The following is a 22,233-nucleotide window of genomic DNA, read 5'->3' as shown; positions in this document are numbered from 1 at the left end:
TAATTCTTAATTAATAAAACAGATATTTAAATAATTTTAAACACATATATATTAAATATATAATTGATAATTCAATAGTAAGTTATATATAAAAAAGAATGAAAGATATAAAATATGTAAAAAAAAAAAAGCATACAAGCTTATTCATTGAATACAAAAACACACAAAATAAAAAAAAAACTAAATACTACTCAATAGTTTGTAACTTTGCATGAAATCTTGTTATAAGTCGAATTATTAAAAAAAAAATGTTCCATTTTAATTTTTTTTTATTCTTTTTGACTTTTCATTATGCACTTAACTTTTTCTAACTACCACCATTTGCCACCTAAGGCCCACCTACCCAACAACAATCTTGTGAAGATTATTTCATTGGCTAACCTTTTACACTCGGCTTATCCCCATAACGACCTTCATAACTTTTCATTCACGGGAGCATAAAGACAAGAGAAGATACTAGTTAAAATGACTTATTTTGAATAATTATTCCAAGTTGTATACAATTAATATTTCTAAAATTTCAAATTTTTATATATATGTTCCAATCACCAATCCATCAATATTTAATTTGAAGGAAATTACCTGTAACTAAAATTGAAATCGTTTATATAACAAAAAATGCAACACAAAAATACTTGAATATATCATACTACACATTCTGTAAGTTGTTTATAAAGCTCTCTCAAGTGAGCAAAATCTAGACAAAAACGTTATACACTATTAGCATAAGAGCTAATAGTAAAATCAATCATACTAATGTTTGAATAATACATGATTAAATTAAACAAGTTGACCAATCAATACAATCAGCAAACTGTATTGTTAAAGCTACTGCAAAATATTATGATCCTTTCTTTGCTTACATCTTCAATGCAGCTCTTGCCATGACCAAGGCACCATCAAGACTTTGGTTTCCACCAATAAATCCACACTATTTTGACATTTTACAGCAAAAATAAGAAATTACACACTACACTTTACCGTGATATTATTTTATTTTACTTTATTGTTAAAGCTAAAGAAAGTAAGAAACTATCCTCTTTTGTTGCTTTAACCAAATTAGTGAATTTTCCCCTCTTCTAAAAGAACAATCAAGTTCACTGTTACTTTAGCTAAAGTTGGTTATTATAACCAAGGCAGAGGCAGCAAGAAAAGAGAACCAGTAATGACAATTGATTCAAGCAAATTCTAAAATCACAAAACTAATAAATTGATCAAAACCAATTAATAGAAGTACAGAAGACAAACAAAAGAGGATTATTTAACAGTTATCTCTACCTGATACAAAATGGATGGATCATATGTTATGTTTGGTGTGGCAAATCATTTAGATTTCTTTCCTTGCTTCTTCTTGATGACTTCATCAATGTACATTATACCTTTCCCTTTGTAAACTTCAGGAGGCTTGCAATTGCGCACTGTGGCAGCAAACTGGTGCACCCTTTGCTTGTCAATTCCGGTGCAGCAAACCACATTGTTCTTGAAGCAGAACACACGCACCGCCGGCGGCACCGCCAATTCAACCTCATGGCTGTATCCAAGTTTCAGATACAATAACCGACCTTGAGCTTCCGCTCTAGCTTTGTATCCAACTCCAACAATCTTCAGAAAACGGAAAAACGACGCTTCCATATCTTAATCAACGCCAAAGAATGAATTCTACAAGATCTGATTCAGATTCAATTCAGTGTTCACTACTTATTCATCTTGTTTTCAGATGCTGACTTAAGGTGTTGATTGCCAGCAAAAATTACTAGTGATTTTAACACAAGTCAAGATAAATTTACTCCTTCACAATGTAACGGAAACAAAACAACCCTAAGAAAGATAACAGAGATAACTCTTACTTGAAATGGAACAGGTGGACGGCGACTGGTGGAGGCAGACGGCGACGCCACGGGGAGCAGCGGTGACCGTGAGTACTAAGGAGGTGATTCGCACGGTTGAGGCAACAACCCTACTGATGATCCCCTAATGAGGAGAGCCCGGAGATGGGCTGTATTGGGCCAAGCGTTGGTCCGATTTCAAGTGCCTTGGCCATTTGGGCTGAAAATATAAAAAAAAATGGATGATACGAAATAAGTTAAAAAAAAATACAAGTTTTGTTCATTAATACAAAAAAATAAAATAAATAAAACAAAATTAGTTGGTCTAGTGATTAGCTCATTAGTCTACTTAAGCAAGTATTTGGGGTTTGAATCCCGCCTTATGCATGCAGTAATTTATTAACTGGTGACAAACCTTTAAATGAAGCTCTAATCTATAGTGACGGATTAATTCTTGGATTACTGGATTGAGAAATACCGTAGAAGGATATATATATATATCTCAATAGTTTGTAACTTTGTATGAAATCTCCTTGAGTATGATTTTGGTCCGAAAAACGATTTTAAAATCAAGTTAAACCTTACGTGTGATTTTGTATGAAAAAAAATTGAAAACAAAAATTTTTTTTAATATTTATCTTAAAGACTAAAATCGTACTTAATCCTTAAAAAAATTATATATATTTTTTAAACTTTTTTTTGCCTTTTTATTATGCACCTAACTTTTTTTCAACTACCACCATTTGCCACCTAAGGCCCACCTAACCAACAACAATCTTGTGAAGATTATTTCATTGGTTAACTTTTTAGTTTTTACACTCGGCTTATTATCAATACTTTTGTAACTTATTCGTGGGATCACAAAGCTTTTCCATTTTTATTATATGGGTTTGTTAATATATTCTTTAAAAACACTAGTTAAAATGATTTATTCTGAATTATTTTTTAAAGTTGTATACAATTAAAATTTTAAAATTTAAAAAGTTTTAGTTTTCAAATACGAAGTTGCTATAATTAGTTCCTTAATTAGTGTTTTTTGGGTTAGCTAATTTAATACCCAAAAATAGTTTTATAGAGAAACAATTTTTTTTTTAACATATAGTAGGTAAATATTTTATATTTTTCTGTACAATAATTATTCAAATTATATTTACTTCTGTTTTTCTTAATTTATTGGTTAATTGTTGTTGAAAAAATTAATTCTATAATTTTTTTGTTTGTTTGTTTGTTGATATTTGTCATAATGAATTATCGATGTCCTCTTTATTATTGTTGTTGTTGTTATAATAATACTAATTATTATTATTATTATTATGACATGCTCTTTATACATATTCCTTTTTACGGTAAGCAAAGATATAGCTTTGACCATAGCATTGTTCATATTTGAAGCAAGAGAACAAGATCATTTTAGATGAATAAAATCAAGGCGATGAGTATTAGTTTGCAAATATGAAACATAATATGTTTCAAATGTACAAGTTTAGTAAAACGACGTCGTCATTTGTATTGAAAATAGTTATCTACACATAGACAAATTAACTCACATTTTCACTCAATTAATTACCATTTGTAACATTTTTGTCCATTAAAGATGATTAGTAGTTTAGTACTTTTCAATTTTTTTCAGTAACAGCTAAATAAGTACGTTGCATATGGTTAGTAACGGGGATATTTCTCAATAAGTAACAAATAATTGTTTAACGGCATTAATGCATTTAATAGGAAAAAATAAAAAAATTAATTACCTTTGCTTTAATTTCTTTAGTTTTATGACTACAGTTTAGTTGTCTACTGCTCCACTGTATTGTATTGAGTTCTCTTATTAAAAAAAAATATTTTAAATTGTAAATAAGATAATAGCTTACTTTTATTATATATTTAAAAATTATATTATCTTAAAACAAATTAAAAAATCATATAAAAACTATTATTATTAACTATTGTTTGAAATAAATAATAAATTTTCAATGGCACACAAAATTGGTTGACCAAAAATAAAGTAATATATGCACTAGTATTTTTTTTCTCAATAAATCATGAACAATAAATAATAAATAATTCATAAACAACGATCTTTTTACGTTATTGTTATATAAAATTCAAATCTCTCACTTTTTGATTTCTCCGCCAATCTTCTCTGTATATTCCTTCCTTCCTTACTGTGTTTCAAGTTCACAGAGCTCAGAACTGAAGCTTCTTCGCATACAATGAATTCAACTTCTTCTTCTTCATCTGTTTTTAATTTTCCAATTCAAATTTCCCAAACACTGAAACCCTAACCTCTCCAACACGTTGAATCCAATGGCCACTGCGGCGTTCAAATCCACCACAAAACGAACTCCTGTCGGAGCCGGAGCTTCAGCTTCTTCCGCCGAGGACACCGCCTCCTCCAACCGCAGCGGCGGCAGCTCCACGTCACTCCACCACCGCCGTTCAAGGAGCCTCAGCAGGTTCTCCCGTTCTCTCACTTCTCACGAGAACAACGATAGCAATAGCAGCAACAGTAACGGTAACGGTTACGATTTCTCTGCTCCGAGGAGAGGGAAGTTCGTCAACACCGTAAGAGGCTCTGGATTCCCGGAGATCAGCCTCGACGACCTCGCTATCGAATTCTTCGAGTCAGCGAACCGAGGCCGCTCCTCAGGTTCTGGAAGGTTCGATTCGGAGGCTACTCCTGCCGCGTCGCAGAGGAGAGGGAGGTCTGTATCGAGGAAAGGCTCCGGAGCTGGAGATGATCGGAGGATCAGTATCGGCGGTGGCGGCGGCGGGGGAAGAACGGTCGCCGATGCGAATAATCCGAGGAGGAGGAGATCGGTTTCGGTGGTTCGATACCAAATTAGCGATTCTGAGGTCAGAAGTAACTAATGCTTTGCCTATAATGTGTTCAATTTACATTTCCTAGGATTGAATTTGATTTCGATTTCAATTTTAATACGTGCGGTTATGCACTTCAAAGGAATGAATGTCTTTGAATTATGCATTGAGAGAAATTACAGGGAATATCTTGAGTTTAGCAAAGTGTGAGCTCTATTCTTATTTTGTATAACACGGTAAAAAACGTTTTCATGAAAGCAAAATATGATTTAGGACTTCAAATGTTGTTGCTTTATACTGTTTTGAGAGATATATGGTTCATTTTCATTTGGATATGCATGTTTGGTTTTTGTTTTCATTTCACTTTTAGTTTTTTTTTTTTTTTTTTGAATTTCGTGAAGGAAAGAGACTTAAAAAGTATATGGTTAATCATTGTTCGGTCAACCAACCTTGATATAACTATTAATAACATGTCACATTAGAAAAGTACTGAAAATATAAAACCATGTATGATTTTTTCTTGGCAGAGTGACCTGGATCATTCTCAGAAGTCTAGAAGTCGCGTGAGTATGAAAAATACTGATAATGGGAACAAGCTAATGAACAAATCAGTTGCTTCAGATCAAAGACCAAGTCTTAAGAAGTCTCTAAGCCAGAAGGATTTGAGACCGTTTGATGGCTACTCTGTAAGTACTACATTTATCGTATTCTCTTCTAATGTTAGTATTTGTTTCTTTATGTGAAACTTCAAATGTTTGTTATAAAGTTTTTCCAATTAGATCTTGTGATGCATCAGTTGAAACAATATGCTATGCTAGGAGATTTGAATGTTTTAACATTTACTATAGTTTGGATGCTGAGGTTGAGGGGGAAAACTAATGGTGTTGATAGAATTTTTAAAATGTCTAAGATAAAAGTAATAAAAGGAATAGTAAACTAATGTTATTCTCAATATCTCATTGCACATATTTTTGTAATTTAGCTAAATCTGTTAATCTTTCTATTGCTTTTCAGAGTCATTCTTCAGTTCTTACGGATGATGAAGGAGCAGGTGTTCACTTTAATAAGAATGGAAGTGAGAAACAAGTGGTTTATCCACAGAAGAAGGTTGATGAATTACAGTTGTTCAAAGCTGCCTCAGTTCAATAATATTCACTTCTAATATTCTTCCTGTTTCGGAAAAAAAAAAAAAAAAAAAAAAAAAAAAAAAAAAAAAAAAAAAAAAAAAAAAAAAAAAACTTCAGGTGGCAGATTCAGTCAGGGATAATGGATCACACAAAGTAACTCAGAAAGAAATTAGGCATTTGGGAATTGAACAAGTATGTGTCTGTTACATGAGTTTATTTTCTCTATATCTGTTGTTAATATGAATGTCATCGTGCATTGTCTCTCTCTAATGAAACACTCACTTTTAGGCTGTGGCAAAACCAAGAGGTGTTCAGTCTGTTTCTTTGGCTAGAAGGAACTATGAAAGTGAACTGGAACAGGTAATAGAATTTTTAGAAGATAAATGGTCTCCTATTTATTCGTATAACACGAATTTTTTCATCCCTAGAACATTCACATTCTTTTGGTTGGTGTTTTATAAAATTGTGAATAACGGTAAGTGCTGACTTTTTGTTGCAGCTATTCTCCATTTGATATTTTCGGATTTTCTTTTGCTTTTACTATTAGTAAATTTATAAAATAGCTTAGCAAATGATTTATTCTTATCATTATTCTTTATTCATAATGGTATCCTGGTTCTTGAATTTTAAATGTATCATGGAAAATTGCCTTCTTGCAATTCATGCTTGCCTTTACCAGATGATATAATTTTTTTAAAATACAATAATTGACGTTAGACGTTATTCTTTTTGTCTGTTTGGAACTAACAGTCACAGAAGCGAAAACAGGAGTTGTTAGCTGAAATAGTGTTTGAGGAGCAGCGAGGCAAAGAACTTTCGAAGATTGTTAATGAACTGGTTCCTGCTACTAAGAACAATTCTGCACAAAAACCATCAAGAGCCAGGAAGGTGGATAACTCTTTTACACTAAGTATTCTGATAATGATTTTGCTGTTCGGCCTTTTAACCATTGTGTTTTATTTTTCAGAGAAGTAATGACAGGAGCAGAATGTCTATGTGCTTAACTGAGGAGGCTGAGAGATATATTGAGGATTTTATTTCAAATGTTGAAGATACTACAGATATTTCTTCCCTAGATGGGGAAAGGAGTGATACAAGCTCATCCATTGGAGGTTTGATAAAGCCGGAAACATATAGTAGCCCCCCAATACCTAGATCTATTCCTGGTTTAACGGATGGGGTTACCTTGCCATGGTTACAATGGGAGACTAGTAATGATGTTTCTCATGCAGCAAGCCTGAATATTGCACAGATGACCTTGACCCCAAAGAGTGCAAGTTCAACTCAGGTTATCACTGAACTTTAATTATTCTCCAAATGACAGGTTGCTTGAGATCAAATTATTTTGCTTCTTCCCGGAAATAATATGACTATATGAAAAATACCGTGATTCTGACTTACAAGCCTGGTTTCAATCAATGTGAACACAGAGATCATGTTTTTTGATTGGTCATATTAACATGGTCACATGTAGTCTAGCACACTGCACACCATATAGTCCAAATATGTCCCCTGATTTGTTGCATAATTGGATGGTTTTAAGTAGCTAGTAAGATTTTGGATGCATTTGCTTTTGAAAAGCGGCTTTTTCTTAAAACTTATTTTAAGTATATTGTATTTTTCTTTCTAGGGAAAGTTATTTTCTACGAATAAATCATTTGCTAAGCTATTTAGTTGTTAGGGGAATATTCGATGCAAATTGAAACTTTTTGAAACAAAATTGAAACAAAATAAAACTTGGGTATTTTTGAAATTTTTGACAAACTTTAGAGACAAAAAATATACTTTACCAAAATAATTATAATTTGATTAACTTTTTCTCAAAAGTTATAAATCGACTCTAGATCAAATTCACTTAAAAGGTTTTTCAAAAGACAATAAAAAAAATCAATCGAAATGGCCAGCATAATCAATGAATTGAAAGACCGCTCTTTGTTTTAGAAACAAATTTTAAAGATTTCATACATACTATCTTGACCCCCATTTTCTGATGTCTCATAGTTCATATTTCTCCTCTTTTGGCTTGGATTATTGAAATTCATTGATTCCATAGGAAATATCGAAGGCACAAGATCAAAGTAGCTATTCTGTGAGCAGTCGTGGAAGTTGGAGCCCAGAATGCCTTAGAGAGTATATTGGAAAGGATGTATACAGTAAATTTGGAGAATCTTATAGTTACTCAGACAAGTCTTTCTCGGCCACATCCAAAGGATTAAGGTACGACATGGATGAGTACCTTAAAGCTAAAAGCAAAGAAGATATTATAATTGAGAGATGGAGGCAACAGCATAGAATTAATTCTGGCAGCCTCGTATTATGTAACCTGAGATTATTTTGAGAAATTATTGTTTGTTGATAGAGCACTTAGATAAATTGCACTTGATTTAAAAGATGACATCTCAATTGATAGAGCAGAATCCATCTAAGTGTTCTATGCACAGGCAATTATTTCTCAATTGTTTTAAGATATGTCTCTGCCTTTGAAGGGTGGCCAATTTGCCTTCTTCTGTGGCATGGTTTCTATTCTGTGTATAGATAATTATTCGTATTATTGTAGTTCATCAGGCCATGTTTGCAATTTGAAGGCTATATTTGAAGCTAGTAAGCTGGTGAACGATATAAACTTTATATGCCGAAGTTTTTTGTTCTTGTTTATCACACTGTGCCTGTGGGGTTTAATATATATAAAAGTTGTCGATATTATAATGTGTTCAAATTAAAAAGTTTTTATATTCTTATAATATAATTGCTCTAAAAATTTAAAAACTTGAAAGTTTTTATGCTTTAACAGGAATTTTCTATATTTAACACCTTAAACAACTTTTTATTATTGTTATTAGAAAAGTATAAAAATGTAGTAATTATTAGTTTTTGTGTTTATAAAAATTTTATGTTGTTGCAAAGAAGTTTGATTATTTTGATCGTTGATAATTTTATTTAAAAAATAATATACAAAATTATCCTATGTATGCACAAAACATTTGGTGTTAATTAATTATTTGTATAAAATATATATTAAAATATAAAATATATTTAAAAAACATGTGAAATAAAATATATAATAACTAAACTAAAGTGGTACATTGAGATTTTTTTTTTGTTTTAAGATTTAGTAAGAAGTACAATATGTTTTACAATTTGAAACCGCTAGAGTAATGGACTAATGGAGAAATTAAAAAAATTCCGATTAAAAAGCACAATTTTCTAAAACTTATAATGTTTATTTTATATTTTATTAATACATAATAAATAGTTATATACTTATATTATTATGTAAAACTAATCACTTGTATAAAATATATATAAAAAAATTATAAAGTAATACCTGTTAAATATATAAATATATCATATATATCATATTAATTTAGTGAGTAATTTTTCAGTACATATATTTTGAATAACAAATGAAAAATAGATATTGCCACTTTAGTTTTAATAATGCTATTTTTTTCCCTACAAATTCATTCATATAACACAAATTATATAAGGCGAATAATGTAAGTATAAAAGTTCGTGTGAGCATGGGTAGAAGACAGGGCAGAGGCACGTGATTGAAAGTTGAAAGAAAGAAGGACAGATAGGAATAGGATCATAGGAATTGCAAAAAACGTCAAACAAGAGCAGCCTTAGGAGTGGGGTCGTGGGGAGGGAAAAGTTGTGAAAATAATTGTTGCTTAGTCAGCAATCCCAGGAGATCCAATCAGCTGGCACCATGATGACAAACTACCAAATACCATTCCAATTCAGCAAATTACAGGAATGGCTGATTCTCGGGAACAGGAACAGGCTCAGCCGCTGCTCCTCCCTGCTTCTGATTCGAATTCCAAGCCAACTCAGTTTCAACGCCCTCCCAGAGTTGCCTCCCTTGATGTCTTCCGTGGCCTCTCTGTTTTTGTAACTAACTAACTAACTCACTCACTCTTTGTTGCTCTCTTCTAGTCAACGCCCTTGACAAATTCGGTTTTCAGCTGATGATGGTGGTTGATTATGGTGGCTCCATCTTCCCCATGATAGCTCATGCCCCCTGGAATGGAATTCACTTGGCTGATCTCGTCATGCCTTTCTTCCTCTTCATAGCCGGAGTTTCTCTTGCTCTTGTTTATAAGGTAACACGTTACATCTTCTTCTTGTTTCCTCACTCATTATTCCATTCATTCATTCATTATTCATATAATTTCAGACAAGGCCTCCAAGAAGACTAGCAGCCACATCGCAAGCCTTACTCAGAGCACTCAAACTCTTCGCCGTTGGTATCCTCCTTCAAGGTAATCGTAATTCCTAAGTATAATTGTAATTCTTATATACCATGTAATTCTTCTGATTTGTATTGGTTATCATTCAATTCAGGTGGCTATTTTCATGGAGTAAATTCCTTCACTTTTGGTGTTGACATCCAAACAATACGCTGGCTGGGAATTTTACAGGTGAGGTATTCCCCCTTCTTTCTTACAACTTACAACTCACAATTCATGATGAATCTGTAAGTCTTCCGTTCTTCTGTCAACCCAGAGGATATCTATTGGATACATTGTTGCAGCTTTATGCGAGATTTGGCTTCCACCTCCTCGCTGCAAAGAACACAAATTTGACCTCAGAAGTTATTTCTCGCATTGGTAAATTTGACCTCTCTCACAATCGCTTTAATTCCATTATGCAATCATCATCCGTGTTAAAGATATAACCATTCAAGTCGTCTCCTCCTATCAGTTTAAACTTTTAGAAAAAGTAGTATCATGACATAGTATCAGAGTTTCTATGACCGAAAAGTTTAGAATTGAAAAAAAAAAAAAATAGCATAAGGCAAATAAAGAGAGTAAAGAAGACCTACTTGTTTGAAGGGGTGTGTTAAAGATATAATTATTTATGCAGTCTTCTCCTATCAGCTTAAGTTTTTGGGAGAAATGGTATCATAACAATCTGTTAATGTCATCGCTTAGACAACTGTATACTGCCTCTCTCTGGTTACTGTTTATCAATCCCCAAATATGTCAATAGCACTTAACTTCATTTTAATGAAATAATATTTTCCCTTCATTTTACCTTTTACTCAAATAGCTGAATACTAGTAGAGTAGTGATGTTCATCCATTATATGCAGGTTTGTTGCTGTAACACTATTGGCGCTTTACTCGGGATTATTGTATGGTCTATATGTGCCAGATTGGCAATTTCCAGAATCAATCTCAACCTCTTCTTTTCCTCAAATTGATGGTGACATTATTTACACGGTAAGATTAGGCTGAACCTGGCTTTGACTTTTGTTCTGGATTTGATGCATGAGCCAATGTTTTTAATTACAATATGATCTGCATATGTTTACAGAAGATGGTTTTCTATGCTAATTAAGTTTGCATGTTTAAATTCATTTGTTGTAAATATGCTGCTGATGATTGCAGTGTTTTCAAAATTGATAAGGTGAATTGTTCTGTGAGAGGAGATCTTGGACCTGCCTGTAATTCTGCCGGAATGATTGATCGCTATGTGCTCGGCATTAACCATCTTTACAGAAAGCCTGTTTACAGAAATCTTAAGGTAACTTATACTTGCTCAATTTCTTTGCTCCATGGTTTACTGCATAAGATGATACATCAATGTCTTGCTCATGATCTACCTGCCAGGAGTGCAACATGTCTACCAAGGGCCAAGTTTCGGATACCTCACCTCCATGGTGTCATTCTCCATTTGATCCAGAAGGCATTTTAAGGTGCTCAATCTAAATACACTTTCTAAACTTATTTTTCTTCTTTTATAATTCGATTGATTAAGAAAATGAGGACCTTAATTAGATACCTTTTTGTGAGATCCTTGTTTACTTTGAACAATCATAACTGTGTGTCCTCATTTTTTTTATGTGATCTTGTTTGATTCCTTCTATTGTACCATGGTTTTGATGAACCTAAAATGGATTGTTTTCTATAAATTAAATTGCAGACATCAGTAATCTACTATCATCTTTTGTTCTTAACATTCTTTATTAGTATTCCATTGTGTGTAAGTTTCATTTTGGTTTTAAAGTCATGTTGGTTGGACCAATAGATAGACAGTTTATAATCCTTTCCAATTGTTCACAGCTCCATAACTGCCGCAGTGTCATGCATTATTGGACTTCAATATGGCCATGTTCTTGCCCATCTACAGGTAAGATTGAGCATCAAGTTTATTGAAACTCATGGCATGTAAAATTTATCATTCTCAATGATATGAACACTTAAAAGCCTTGATACTCTGGTTCAAATATTGTGTATCGGCATTGAGTCATCTCCCATACTTTTAGTTAACTATGGATTCAAATTTACTTTTCTGTATAATTCTACTATAGGAACACAAAGGGAGGCTAAACCAGTGGCTATGGTTATCAGCTTCATTTTCGGCCCTCGGGTTTTTCTTGGCTTTAATAGGTGTGTGCTATATAAGCTGTCTGTGGATTTCTTCAATATGTGGAGTACTTACAATAGGTTACTAACTTACAGTTTAAGGATGATCTTTCATCATCATGATTGTTTGTATTTTTGCAAATTATTAGCTTCTTTTTAAGTTAAATGATGCTATAGAAGAAATGATATATATTTTATCCTTTTTCAGGCATTCCTCTAAATAAATCTCTGTACACAATCAGTTATATGCTAATAACCTCCGCAGCTTCTGGCCTCACGTTCATCGCTTTATATGTTCTGGTGAGTTATTACTTCTTAGTGCTTTTGCCAGAGAATAATATCTGGATACGGATTCGATAATATATAACATCCTTTATTGGCTTCATTACATTTTTATATTCTTTTCGTGAGCATTGTGTCATGTGGCATTTACTTTTGTTTTACATTTTCTGATTTTGAAGAAATTGTAATAGTGTTTAGACAGTGCAGGTAGATGTTAATGGTCACAGGCGTTTAACAAGTGTGTTGGAATGGATGGGAAAGCACTCATTGAGCATATTTGTGCTCGTGTCGTCAAACATGATTGTGATTGCTATTCAAGGATTTTATTGGACTAAGCCCGAAAACAACATTGTAAGATACTCTTGCATACTGCTTTACACATTATGTTGTCAGTTTTAATGTAGTTACCACTTGCCACAAACAGTTAACCATACCATTTGAATGCACATATCTTCTCCTTGCAGATACATTGGATTGTAACACGTTTTGTGCACACATAACATAAGGTCCTCTCGTATTGCTAGCTTTGCACGCTTCGTCTTCTTTCATAACACGCATCCTCAGGCAAAGGGATCAACAAATCGAGCCTCCAGCAAGCTAAATCATCAAAATTACCCTTCTCTCCCGAGTTTGAGTGCTTACTCAATTGCATAGGTGCTTCAGTATAGCACGAATTCATCAAATACTATGGGGTCATTAGAAATAATCAAACTAATCTTTGTTGAACTTCCATCTTTGCTTTTATAAAATTGTGAATATAAGTGCTGACTTGATAAGGTTCTACTGCACCTATTCTCTGTTTGATATTCTTGCAATTCATGCTTGCCTTTACCCCATGATATACTTTTTTAAAATAAAATAACTGACATTAGAAGCGAAAACAAGACTTATTAGCTGAAACAGTGGTTGAGGAGCAGCAAGGCAAAGAACTCTCAAAGATTGTTTATGAGCTGATTCCTACTATGAAGAATAATTCTGCACAAAAATCATCAAGAGCCAGGAAGGTGGATAACTCTTTTACACTAAGCATTCTCATAATGATTTTGTTGTCTGACTTTTTAACAATTGTATAATTCTATTTTTCAGAGAAGTAATGACAGAAGCAGAATGTCTATGTGCCGAACCGAGGAGGCGGAGAGATATTTTCAAGATTTTATTTCAGATGTTGAAGACACTACAGATATTTCTTCTCTGGATGGAGGAAGGAATGATACAAGCTCATCCATTGGAGGATTGATAAAGCCAGAAACATATAGTATCCCACCCACCAATAATACCTAGATTCCTGGTTTAAAAGATGGGGTTAGCTTGCCATGGATACAAGGGGAGACTAGTAATGATGTTTCTCATGCGACAAGCCTGAATCATAAAGCACAGATGACCTTCACCCCAAAGGGTGCAAGTTTAACTCAGGTTATCACTGAACTTTAATTATTTTCCAAATGAAAATGTGCTTGAGATCAAATTGTTTTCCAAATTATATATATTTGATACACTATTTGAGAAGTATTTTTGTTCATAATTGTAATTTGATTCTCTTTAGAAGTGAGGTATTGCTAACTTTTTTCTCAAAAAACAAAGTTATAAATTGAAAGACCAAATTAAATAAATCAAAGTTTTAAAAATTAAAATGAGATACAATTGTAATTTCAAAAACTAGTTTGATTATTAATTCAACCACATCTGGAAGAACAACTAAAAAAAGTCTAGGTAGGGATATCACATGAACGCCGAAAACAGGAGGTCACACACAGGAAACCAAAAGAAAGAGAGTACAAGAACACCACAGCAAGCACCTTCAATCATACCGAAATATTTTCCTAATAATCTAACGGCGATATGAGTGTCGCAGATACTAGATAACTTACAAGAAACAACCCAAGTGGGATTAATACAAAAATGGATAATTTTGTAGTTGGCATCAACCCAGAAATCATGGTAGCCCCGAAGCAAAGGGTGAGAAAGTTCAATGATGTAATAGAACCGAAAACATTGCTTGACAAGACAGATTTTCCTACTGCAGTAAAATTGAGGGATGAAGTAGCGTTTACAAGATTATTACTATTTGGACCATTGTTGCTACCACCCTAAGTGAGTCCACCTGGGGGATTTAGAACTGTATGATAAAGTGCGGTCACGACGAAAGTAGCAACTACCATGACAGCGTTGCGTTGTTGTTCACTTACTTGCATTCTAGTGTGATTCATTAGTATGAACAAAAGTGTCAGAGTTGAGTTAAATTTTAATTTGTTTTCACGATTGGAATCATCATCAATTGATACACCCCGTTTTGCTTTAGCCTTCAATAATGTTTTTATAATCGTTGGTAAAGCAAGAGCTTCTGCTAAGTCTAATGCTGTTCGATTCTCCAAATTCTTGGCATTTATCTTCACTCTTTTCATCAATAAATCAACAGCCTGCGTGCACCCAATTTCAAATTAATTAACAACTAAATTCGATCAAATGGAAAAGTATGCTGTTTTGCTGGATTTTGAACTTATTAATAAACGATTGGTTTGGAAAAAAATGAAAATTATGAAATGAGCTTTTTTAATAACTCTTGTAATTTGAAAAAAAATGTTTTGTTATGATTAACTGAATTTATTTTATTTAATAATTGTTAGACATGTTATAAAGGACAATTTACGTTTTATTTTAGAGAGAGTTGAATATAATGTAAATAGAAAAAAAAATAAATAAGTCCTTCATCATTTGATTTGTATACATTTAAATTTTTGAGAATTTAAAAATACATTTAAACCTTGATCTTTTCAAAACTTGAATATATTGATTCTTCATATTTAGTTGGACCTGTCGGACCGAACGAAAAAATCAAATGTGACTCTCATGATATGTATGCAAACATGAAAGAGTTTTTAAAATTAGACAAATTAGATCTAGGATTGATGTGTCCATATTAAAATAAAAAAAAGTAAAAAATTACATTTTTAAATTCTTATGAACTTAAATGTCTACAGACTAAAAAATCAAGATCACTTTGTCCTTTTCTCGCAAGACTGATACCTGTTGGTTAGCATTGAGTGTTGCTATGTGCAAAATGGTATTGCCATCTGAATCCTTCCAGTTTAAAATAGAGCGCTCTAAAGAATAAGCATCCTCACGGACAATGCTCCTGACCCAGCCAACCAGAATTTGAAAGGCTCTCAAGTTTCCATTTATGAGCGAAATATGGAGTGCAGTCTCATTTTTCATATTCACATCTTCAATAGAATCAGGGCATGCTTCAAGCAAGTCAATTAAAAGTGTGATGTTTTCATTATCATCACCAGATTGACATAGAAAATGCAAAGGAGTGACGCCTCCTCTTCCTTTAACACGAACGAGATCTTTGTTGATTTCTACAAGGCGACGCACCAGATTGTGTTGATTGTTTTTTAATGCAAGGTGGATTGGACTAAAACCACCAAATGAAGGCTTCAATCTCATAATCTCTATGGAAAACTCTAGATGTCCTGTAAAAGAGAGTAAAAATCATATTTTACACAAAATTATTAAGAGAGTATATATTAAAGGTCTAAAATTGTAATATGATTTAAATAGTAAAATTGGAGATTTAAGCGACTTTGCCTGCAGATGCAGCAGTGTGCAAAGGAGTGTTGACAAACGGTACTGCATCAACTTCCTCCAAAATGCGTGGATCCTGCTCAATAACTTTGTAGATAGTGTCTATTTCTCCTAACCAAGCAGCAGCATGCAACTCCCTAATATTTGCCATGTTTGAAAACCTTCCTTGATTTTCTTTTCAGAACCGAGGATCTTAATACCAAATGTTGGGACGGAAAAAAACTGGACTCAACCCTTGAATGGCCCGATTATAATAAGTGGCAATCGTTTACCTTCATTTTCTATGTATTATTTGAGTACCTTGTGAATGATGTCATAAACTATATTTTCTAAGAACTTGAGTGAAGTCAAACTATATATTCTAAGTTGATGAAACTGAACAAAGCGCGTGATTTTATAGTTTTTTAAACTTTCAATATTATGCATTTTTTTTTTGTATTGGGTTTGAGTGTTGGGCCAACTTTCCTGTCCAATCCACATCTCTACATGTTCAAAATATACATTCGAACAATCAACTTGTGTTTATTGTGTGGTTAGTTTTCAACTATAGCTTGCCTCTCATTTGCATATTCAGCTAGCATGCACCCTGCTTTAGATCCTTGCTGATCAATCGCAACTTCTCCACTCTTGTTTAATTTGCACACCAAGCTGGAGTCTCCAACCGAGTATCTCGTTGGCTGCTTCATATATACTTCCAAATTATCATGGGTTATTAACTTATAATAAGGATGATTTCTTCATCATCGTGATTGTTTGTATTTTTGCAAATTATTAGCTTCCTTTTGATTTCAATGATGCTATATGAGAAATGATACTTGTGCTCGTGTCGTCAAACTTGATTGTGATTACTATTCAGTATTCAAGGATTTTACTGGACTAAGCCCGAAAACAACGTTGTAAGATATTGTTGCATGCTGCTTTACACATTACATGTCCAGTTTTAATGTAGTTGCCACTTGCCACAAACAGTTAACCATACCGTTTGAATGTACATATGTTTTCGGAAATGAATCCTCTCCAGTTTTTTTAATACTTGACAAGATCCAGTGTGATTTCTCATCTTTGATTCTATAAACGGGACCAAAAATAAATAAGAGAGAGTAATGAATGGTTAGATTAAGCACTGGATACCATCCAGTTTTTTTCACTGAAGAGGATCCACTCCCCTTCATACGTTTCGTCTTCCTTCATAACAAACATCCAGCAAGCTAAATCATTAAATTAACCTTTCTCTCCTGAGTTTGAGTGCTTACTCAATTATATAGGTGCTTTAGTATAGCAGATTTCATCAAATACTATAGTATAGTCCGAGGGAGATTTTGATGGAAAATTACTATAAAAAGAAGGACCTAGCTTTTACCAGGTGCTTGGGATTGCCTTTCACATGGGGTCATTAGAAACAATCGAATTAGTCTTTGTTGAACTTCCATCTGAAATTGTTGGACTTTGCTTTTATAAAATTGTGAATCTAAGTACTGACTTCATAAAGTTGTACTGCATCTATTCTGTATTTGATATTTTTTTATTTTCTTCTGGCTTTAGTATTAGTAAATTTATAGAATAGCATAGCAAATGATTTATTGTTATTATTCTTTATTCATAATGGTATCCTGGTCCTTCTAAAACCAAGTATGCTATGGAAAAAATGCTTTCTTGCAATTCTCACTTGCCAAACCCCATGATATGACAATAGAAGCGAAAACAAGAATGTGTTTGAGGAGCAGCGAGGCAAAGAACTTTCGAAGATAGTTAATGAACTGTTTCCGGGTACGAAGAACAAGTCTGCACGAAAACCATCAAGAGCCAGGTGGATAACTCTTTTACACTAAGCATTCACATAATGATTTTCATGTCCGACCATTTAACCATTCTATCATTTTATTTTTCAGAGAAGTAATGACAGAAGCAGAATGGGGTTTAACAGATGGGGTTAGCTTGCCATGGTTACAATGGGAGACTAGTAATCATGTTTCTCATACAAGAAGCCTGAATAATAAAGCACATGTAGGAAACACAGAGAAAAAAAAAGGGGTGTTTAATTTTTACACAAACACATATAGGAAACTAAAGAGCACCCACCCAAAGGAAGAGAGTACAATGACTAACAGTTGATCCAATCCATTCAAGCAAGCTGAAATATTTACGCTTAGTGCTCCTACGGCCATATCACTGCCTCAGAAACAAAATAGCTCGTCATAAAGTATAGAATTGAAAAAACTGCAAAAGCGGAGAATGATTTTGGCAGCATGGAGATAATGATGCCAATCGCAAACAAAAAGACGTAAGCATTCAAGACTGTAACAAGATAGAAAGTTTTCTGTGGCATGACAGATTTCCCTGCTGCAGTAGAATTGTGGGATGAAGTAGAGTTTAGAAGATTCTTACCACTTGGATCATTGTCGCTACCCTGGGTGAGTCCACCTGGGGGACTCAGAACCGTTTGATAAATTACGGTTAACATGAGAGTAGCAATTACCAAGTTAGCGTTGCGTTGTTCTTCACTTACTTCTGCTTTTATGCGATCCATTACTAATACTATAGAACCACGTCGAAACCGGTTGATAAATAACGCAAATCTATCTTGTAATTTTCTATTCATCGTTGGCAAAGGACGAGCTTCAGCTAAGTCTAATGCTGTTTGGTTTTCCAAATTCCTTGCATTTATATCCACCTTTATTGATCCTATCAATAAATCAAACGCCTGCGTGCACCCAATTTAAAAATTAATTAAGAACTAATGAATTCGACCTCAAGATTAATTTGATTTTTGTATTTTGATAGTTCACTTTTTACCACTTGACCTGTTTGGCTAAATAAATAAGCTTCAAAAAATGTATAAGATTGAACTAAGTAAACGAACTGAATGAAGCATGGTGGAGCTTAATGTGAGTCGAGTCGAGTCACAAACCAATGTGAGATAACTCCACCCTTATTCGTAGTGTTTATAATTTTACATTCGCAATGTTGCTTGTTTTATTAAGAAAAATAGACAAAAATATTCATGTTAATGGTCGAAACATATATAACAAAAGAACCGTAATACTAGAGTGACAAAAAAAAGTAAGTAAAATTTGTCTTATTTATTATTTATTAATTGTTGTAATAATTAATAAATATTAAATAAAGTAAATTATGGTTGTTTTTGGTTATTTTTTTTGTTATTAAACTTTTTTAAAAAAGAAAAAGCACAATTTTATTAAAATTGTATAAATTGATGAAATTATATATATATAAAATTAGGTGAATTCTACCTAACTCTTTTTAAAATAAAGAGTAAATTATTCCCTTAAGCATGTCTAATAATTATTGAATAAAATGATTTGACTTATCACAATTAATATTAACTCTTAATTAACATAAGTTATGATAATCTAACTAGCTAATTAACCAAGGTATAACTTTTTATTCCCTTAAATATGTCTAATAATTGTTGAATAAAATGATTTGACTTATCGCAATTAATATTAACTCTTAATTTAGCATAAGTTATGATAATCTAACTAGTTAATTAACCAAGGTATAACTTTCTTTTTCAATTTATAGAAATTACTAAAAAATTACATTTTGTAATTTTAACCGCACAATAAAAATTTTTAAAAAATAAAAGGAATAAATAAAATTTTTTGGTGCCTCTTTAAGGTTGAAAGCCAATAGAAATTCTATTTGTGTCCTTCTATTTTAAAACTAAAAAGTGTATTACTATTGCACTTTCTATGCTTAATAATTTATCGTTCAATATCATTAATTGACTTTTTCATATGTTCATATTTATCGATCACTTCTTATACTTAAGTCTTCAACAAGCACCTAACATATATATAAGAAAAAAGTTAATTACCAGTCTCTTTTTTTTCTTTTTTTTTTAATCCATTTGATTTTTACGTAGTATTATATATGTACATGTAATACATTTGAAGACAGTTTTAGAAAATTTTGATATCTAGTAATTTTTATAATTTACAAAAGAAATTATATCATGATTAATTGATTAGGTAATCAAAATTAAGAGTGTATATAAGTCAAGTGAAGTCGAGTTCGTCTTGGTCTGGACTCGACTTTAACTAATAATTGGGTCTATTTTTGAGATCCTTATCCGATCCTAAATCCGATGAAATCTTACTACTTTCAGGTCACACTAAAACCAGGTCTAAGCCAGTGAAATTCAGGTCTTGACAAACTTTACGTCGAAAAATTATGATGCACTTATTTATAAAGAAGAAAAAAACATACTTGTTACCGATGAGTTGATATCTATATTTGAACTTGAAATTGTCTATAAATTCTAATTTTATGCTTTTTTTTTTTATCTATTTTCTAAATCAACAAATGTGATTAAAAACAAAACAATAAACTTATAATTAATATAACATAATATTAAAATTAATTTAAAAAATATATATTTTTTTTAGTTCTCTTAGAGTGCATATAGATTGGGTGAAACCAGATTTACTTTGATTCAGATCCGACCCTAAATAAGGATCGGGTATATTTTTAAGACTCTTAACCGACTCTAGATCTGATGAAATCACACCAAGTTAATTTCCCAAAGTGTTCGAATTCGGACCATCTTTGGATCGAACCGAATCATGTGAACTCCTAATCAAAATTTAGATTAAATTAAAAGTTAAAGTTAATTATAATAAACTAACTAATTTCATTCAATAATCATTTAACATATTATAAGGAGTAAGTTATTCTTTATTTTAGAGAAGATTAAGTAAAATTCACTGTATAATTATTTGTTATTCAATTATCATAACTAAATTTAAAAAAGTTTTTGTTGAAAAAAAAACGAATCAATTTCATCATAAAATTAGGAGCGAGCATTTACTTTGAAATATCAACTTAAAAGGAGGGAACTACACTACATGTGGAGTATATAATTTGGACTGCAGTTTTTTAAAAAAAAATATACATTAAAATTAATTATAAAAATTAATTATTATATATTTATGTATAAATACATGTGTAGTTTAATTTTTTTTAAATATAAATTTTTTATTTTTATATATATTTTATATTGATAATAATTATACTGGTTGATTTTAGTGTAGGCTAGTATGATTGTTTCAAAATATATATAGAAAGTAAGCATGACAGGTACCTGTTCGTTATCATTAATTATTGCTATGTGCAAAATGGTGTTGCCTTCTGAATTCTTCCAGTTCAAGATGGAAACCTCTAAAGAATCAGCGCCCTTACGGACATTCTTCACGAGCCAGTGAACCAGTTTTCGAAAGGCACTCAAGTTTTGATTTATGAGGGCAATATGCAGTGCAGTCTCATTTCTCACGTTCACATCTTCAATAGAATCAGGGCATGCTTCAAGCAAGTCAATTAAAAGTTTGATGTTTTTATTGTCATCACCAGATTGACATAGAAAATGCAAAGGAGTGACGCCTTCTCTTCCTTTGACTCGAACGAGATCTTTGTTGATTTCTACAAGGCGACGCACCAGATTGTGTTGATTGTTTTGTAATGCAAGGTGGATTGGACTAAAACCTTGCTCGTTTAGCTTCCAACCAAATGAAGGCTTCAATCTCATAATCTCTATGGAAAATTCTAGGTGTCCTGTAAAAGAGAGTAAAAATCATATTTTACACAAAACTAAAAGAGTATATTAAACTTCTAAAATTGTAATATGATTTAAATAGTAAAATTGGAGATTTAAGCAACTTTGCCTGCAGATGCAGCAGTGTGCAAAGGAGTGTTGACAAACGGTACTGCATCAACTTCCTCCAAAATGCGTGGATCCTGCTCAATAACTTTGTAGATAGTGTCTATTTCTCCTAACCAAGCAGCAGCATGCAACTCCCTAATATTTGCCATGTTTGAAAACCTTACTTGATTTTCTTTTCAGAACCGAGGATCTTAATACCCAATGTTGGAACGGAATAAAACTGAACTCAACCCTTGAATCGTCCGGTTATAATAAGTGGCAATCGTTTACCTTCATTTTCTATGTATTATTTGAGTACCGGTGAATGAAGCCATAAACTATATAGTCTAGGAAGAGTAAAGTAAAACCATATGTTTTAAGTTGACTCACCTAACAAAGCGCGTGATTTTATAGTCTTTTTTTTTTTTTGGTACAAAGGAGGCCCTAGGCCAAAAAAGGAAACAACTAGCAAGTTCTAGGAAAAAACCTTCCATTACAATCAGCTAAAACCAGCAAGGAAAGTTGGCTGGGGAGTTGATAATAATAGAAAAAAAAAAAAAAAAA

The 22,233-nt window shown here is 32.5% G+C and overlaps 5 protein-coding genes across 8 annotated transcripts; 2 read left to right on the top strand and 3 right to left on the bottom strand.

The window, feature by feature from the left end:
• Positions 1–609: 609 nt before the first annotated feature.
• Positions 610–1,632, bottom strand: LOC112769336 (large ribosomal subunit protein uL6m). The gene is made up of 2 exons (XM_025813827.3): positions 1,279–1,632; positions 610–931 (listed from the first exon to the last, which is right to left on the bottom strand). Exon 1 carries the CDS (start codon positions 1,630–1,632, stop codon positions 1,324–1,326), a length of 309 nt encoding a protein of 102 aa, XP_025669612.1. The 3' UTR covers positions 610–931; positions 1,279–1,323.
• Positions 1,633–3,890: 2,258 nt separating this feature from the next.
• On the top strand, positions 3,891–8,470 carry LOC112769331 (uncharacterized). Its single transcript, XM_025813818.3, has 8 exons — positions 3,891–4,679; positions 5,171–5,329; positions 5,658–5,750; positions 5,888–5,962; positions 6,059–6,130; positions 6,521–6,658; positions 6,738–7,058; positions 7,824–8,470. Exons 1-8 carry the CDS (start codon positions 4,131–4,133, stop codon positions 8,106–8,108), a joined length of 1,692 nt encoding a protein of 563 aa, XP_025669603.1. The 5' UTR covers positions 3,891–4,130; the 3' UTR covers positions 8,109–8,470.
• Positions 8,471–9,382: 912 nt separating this feature from the next.
• Positions 9,383–13,215, top strand: LOC112769333 (uncharacterized). Of its 3 annotated transcripts, none has more exons than XM_025813821.3 (13): positions 9,383–9,664; positions 9,739–9,876; positions 9,951–10,035; positions 10,118–10,194; positions 10,280–10,383; positions 10,868–10,997; positions 11,185–11,301; positions 11,388–11,473; positions 11,841–11,907; positions 12,089–12,167; positions 12,352–12,443; positions 12,633–12,776; positions 12,890–13,215. In XM_025813821.3, the coding sequence occupies exons 1-13, from the start codon at positions 9,530–9,532 to the stop codon at positions 12,923–12,925; spliced, it is 1,290 nt and encodes a 429-aa protein (XP_025669606.1). In that variant the 5' UTR covers positions 9,383–9,529; the 3' UTR covers positions 12,926–13,215. The 3 variants fall into 3 exon arrangements, 2 of the variants coding, with proteins under 2 accessions (XP_025669606.1, XP_025669605.1); XR_011876621.1 differs by having other exon boundaries at positions 9,411–9,664; positions 12,628–12,776; XM_025813820.3 differs by having other exon boundaries at positions 9,411–9,664; positions 12,624–12,776.
• Positions 13,216–14,072: 857 nt separating this feature from the next.
• Positions 14,073–16,332, bottom strand: LOC112769335 (ankyrin repeat-containing protein BDA1-like). Its single transcript, XM_029294975.2, has 3 exons — positions 16,014–16,332; positions 15,450–15,898; positions 14,073–14,842 (listed from the first exon to the last, which is right to left on the bottom strand). Exons 1-3 carry the CDS (start codon positions 16,159–16,161, stop codon positions 14,513–14,515), a joined length of 927 nt encoding a protein of 308 aa, XP_029150808.1. The 5' UTR covers positions 16,162–16,332; the 3' UTR covers positions 14,073–14,512.
• A 1,405-nt stretch (positions 16,333–17,737) lies between these two features.
• LOC112769334 (ankyrin repeat-containing protein BDA1) lies at positions 17,738–22,233 on the bottom strand. Of its 2 annotated transcripts, XM_025813825.3 has the most exons (4): positions 21,692–22,233; positions 21,115–21,581; positions 18,396–18,711; positions 17,738–18,179 (listed from the first exon to the last, which is right to left on the bottom strand). In XM_025813825.3, the coding sequence occupies exons 1-4, from the start codon at positions 21,837–21,839 to the stop codon at positions 18,166–18,168; spliced, it is 945 nt and encodes a 314-aa protein (XP_025669610.1). In that variant the 5' UTR covers positions 21,840–22,233; the 3' UTR covers positions 17,738–18,165. The 2 variants fall into 2 exon arrangements, with proteins under 2 accessions (XP_025669610.1, XP_025669609.1); XM_025813824.3 differs by having other exon boundaries at positions 17,738–18,711; positions 21,692–22,145.

This window comes from Arachis hypogaea, chromosome 18, assembly GCF_003086295.3.
Source record: "Arachis hypogaea cultivar Tifrunner chromosome 18, arahy.Tifrunner.gnm2.J5K5, whole genome shotgun sequence".
Lineage (NCBI taxonomy): Eukaryota > Viridiplantae > Streptophyta > Magnoliopsida > Fabales > Fabaceae > Arachis > Arachis hypogaea.
Note: the sequence above shows the minus strand (reverse complement) of the source record. Positions and strands in the feature narration are given on the sequence as shown.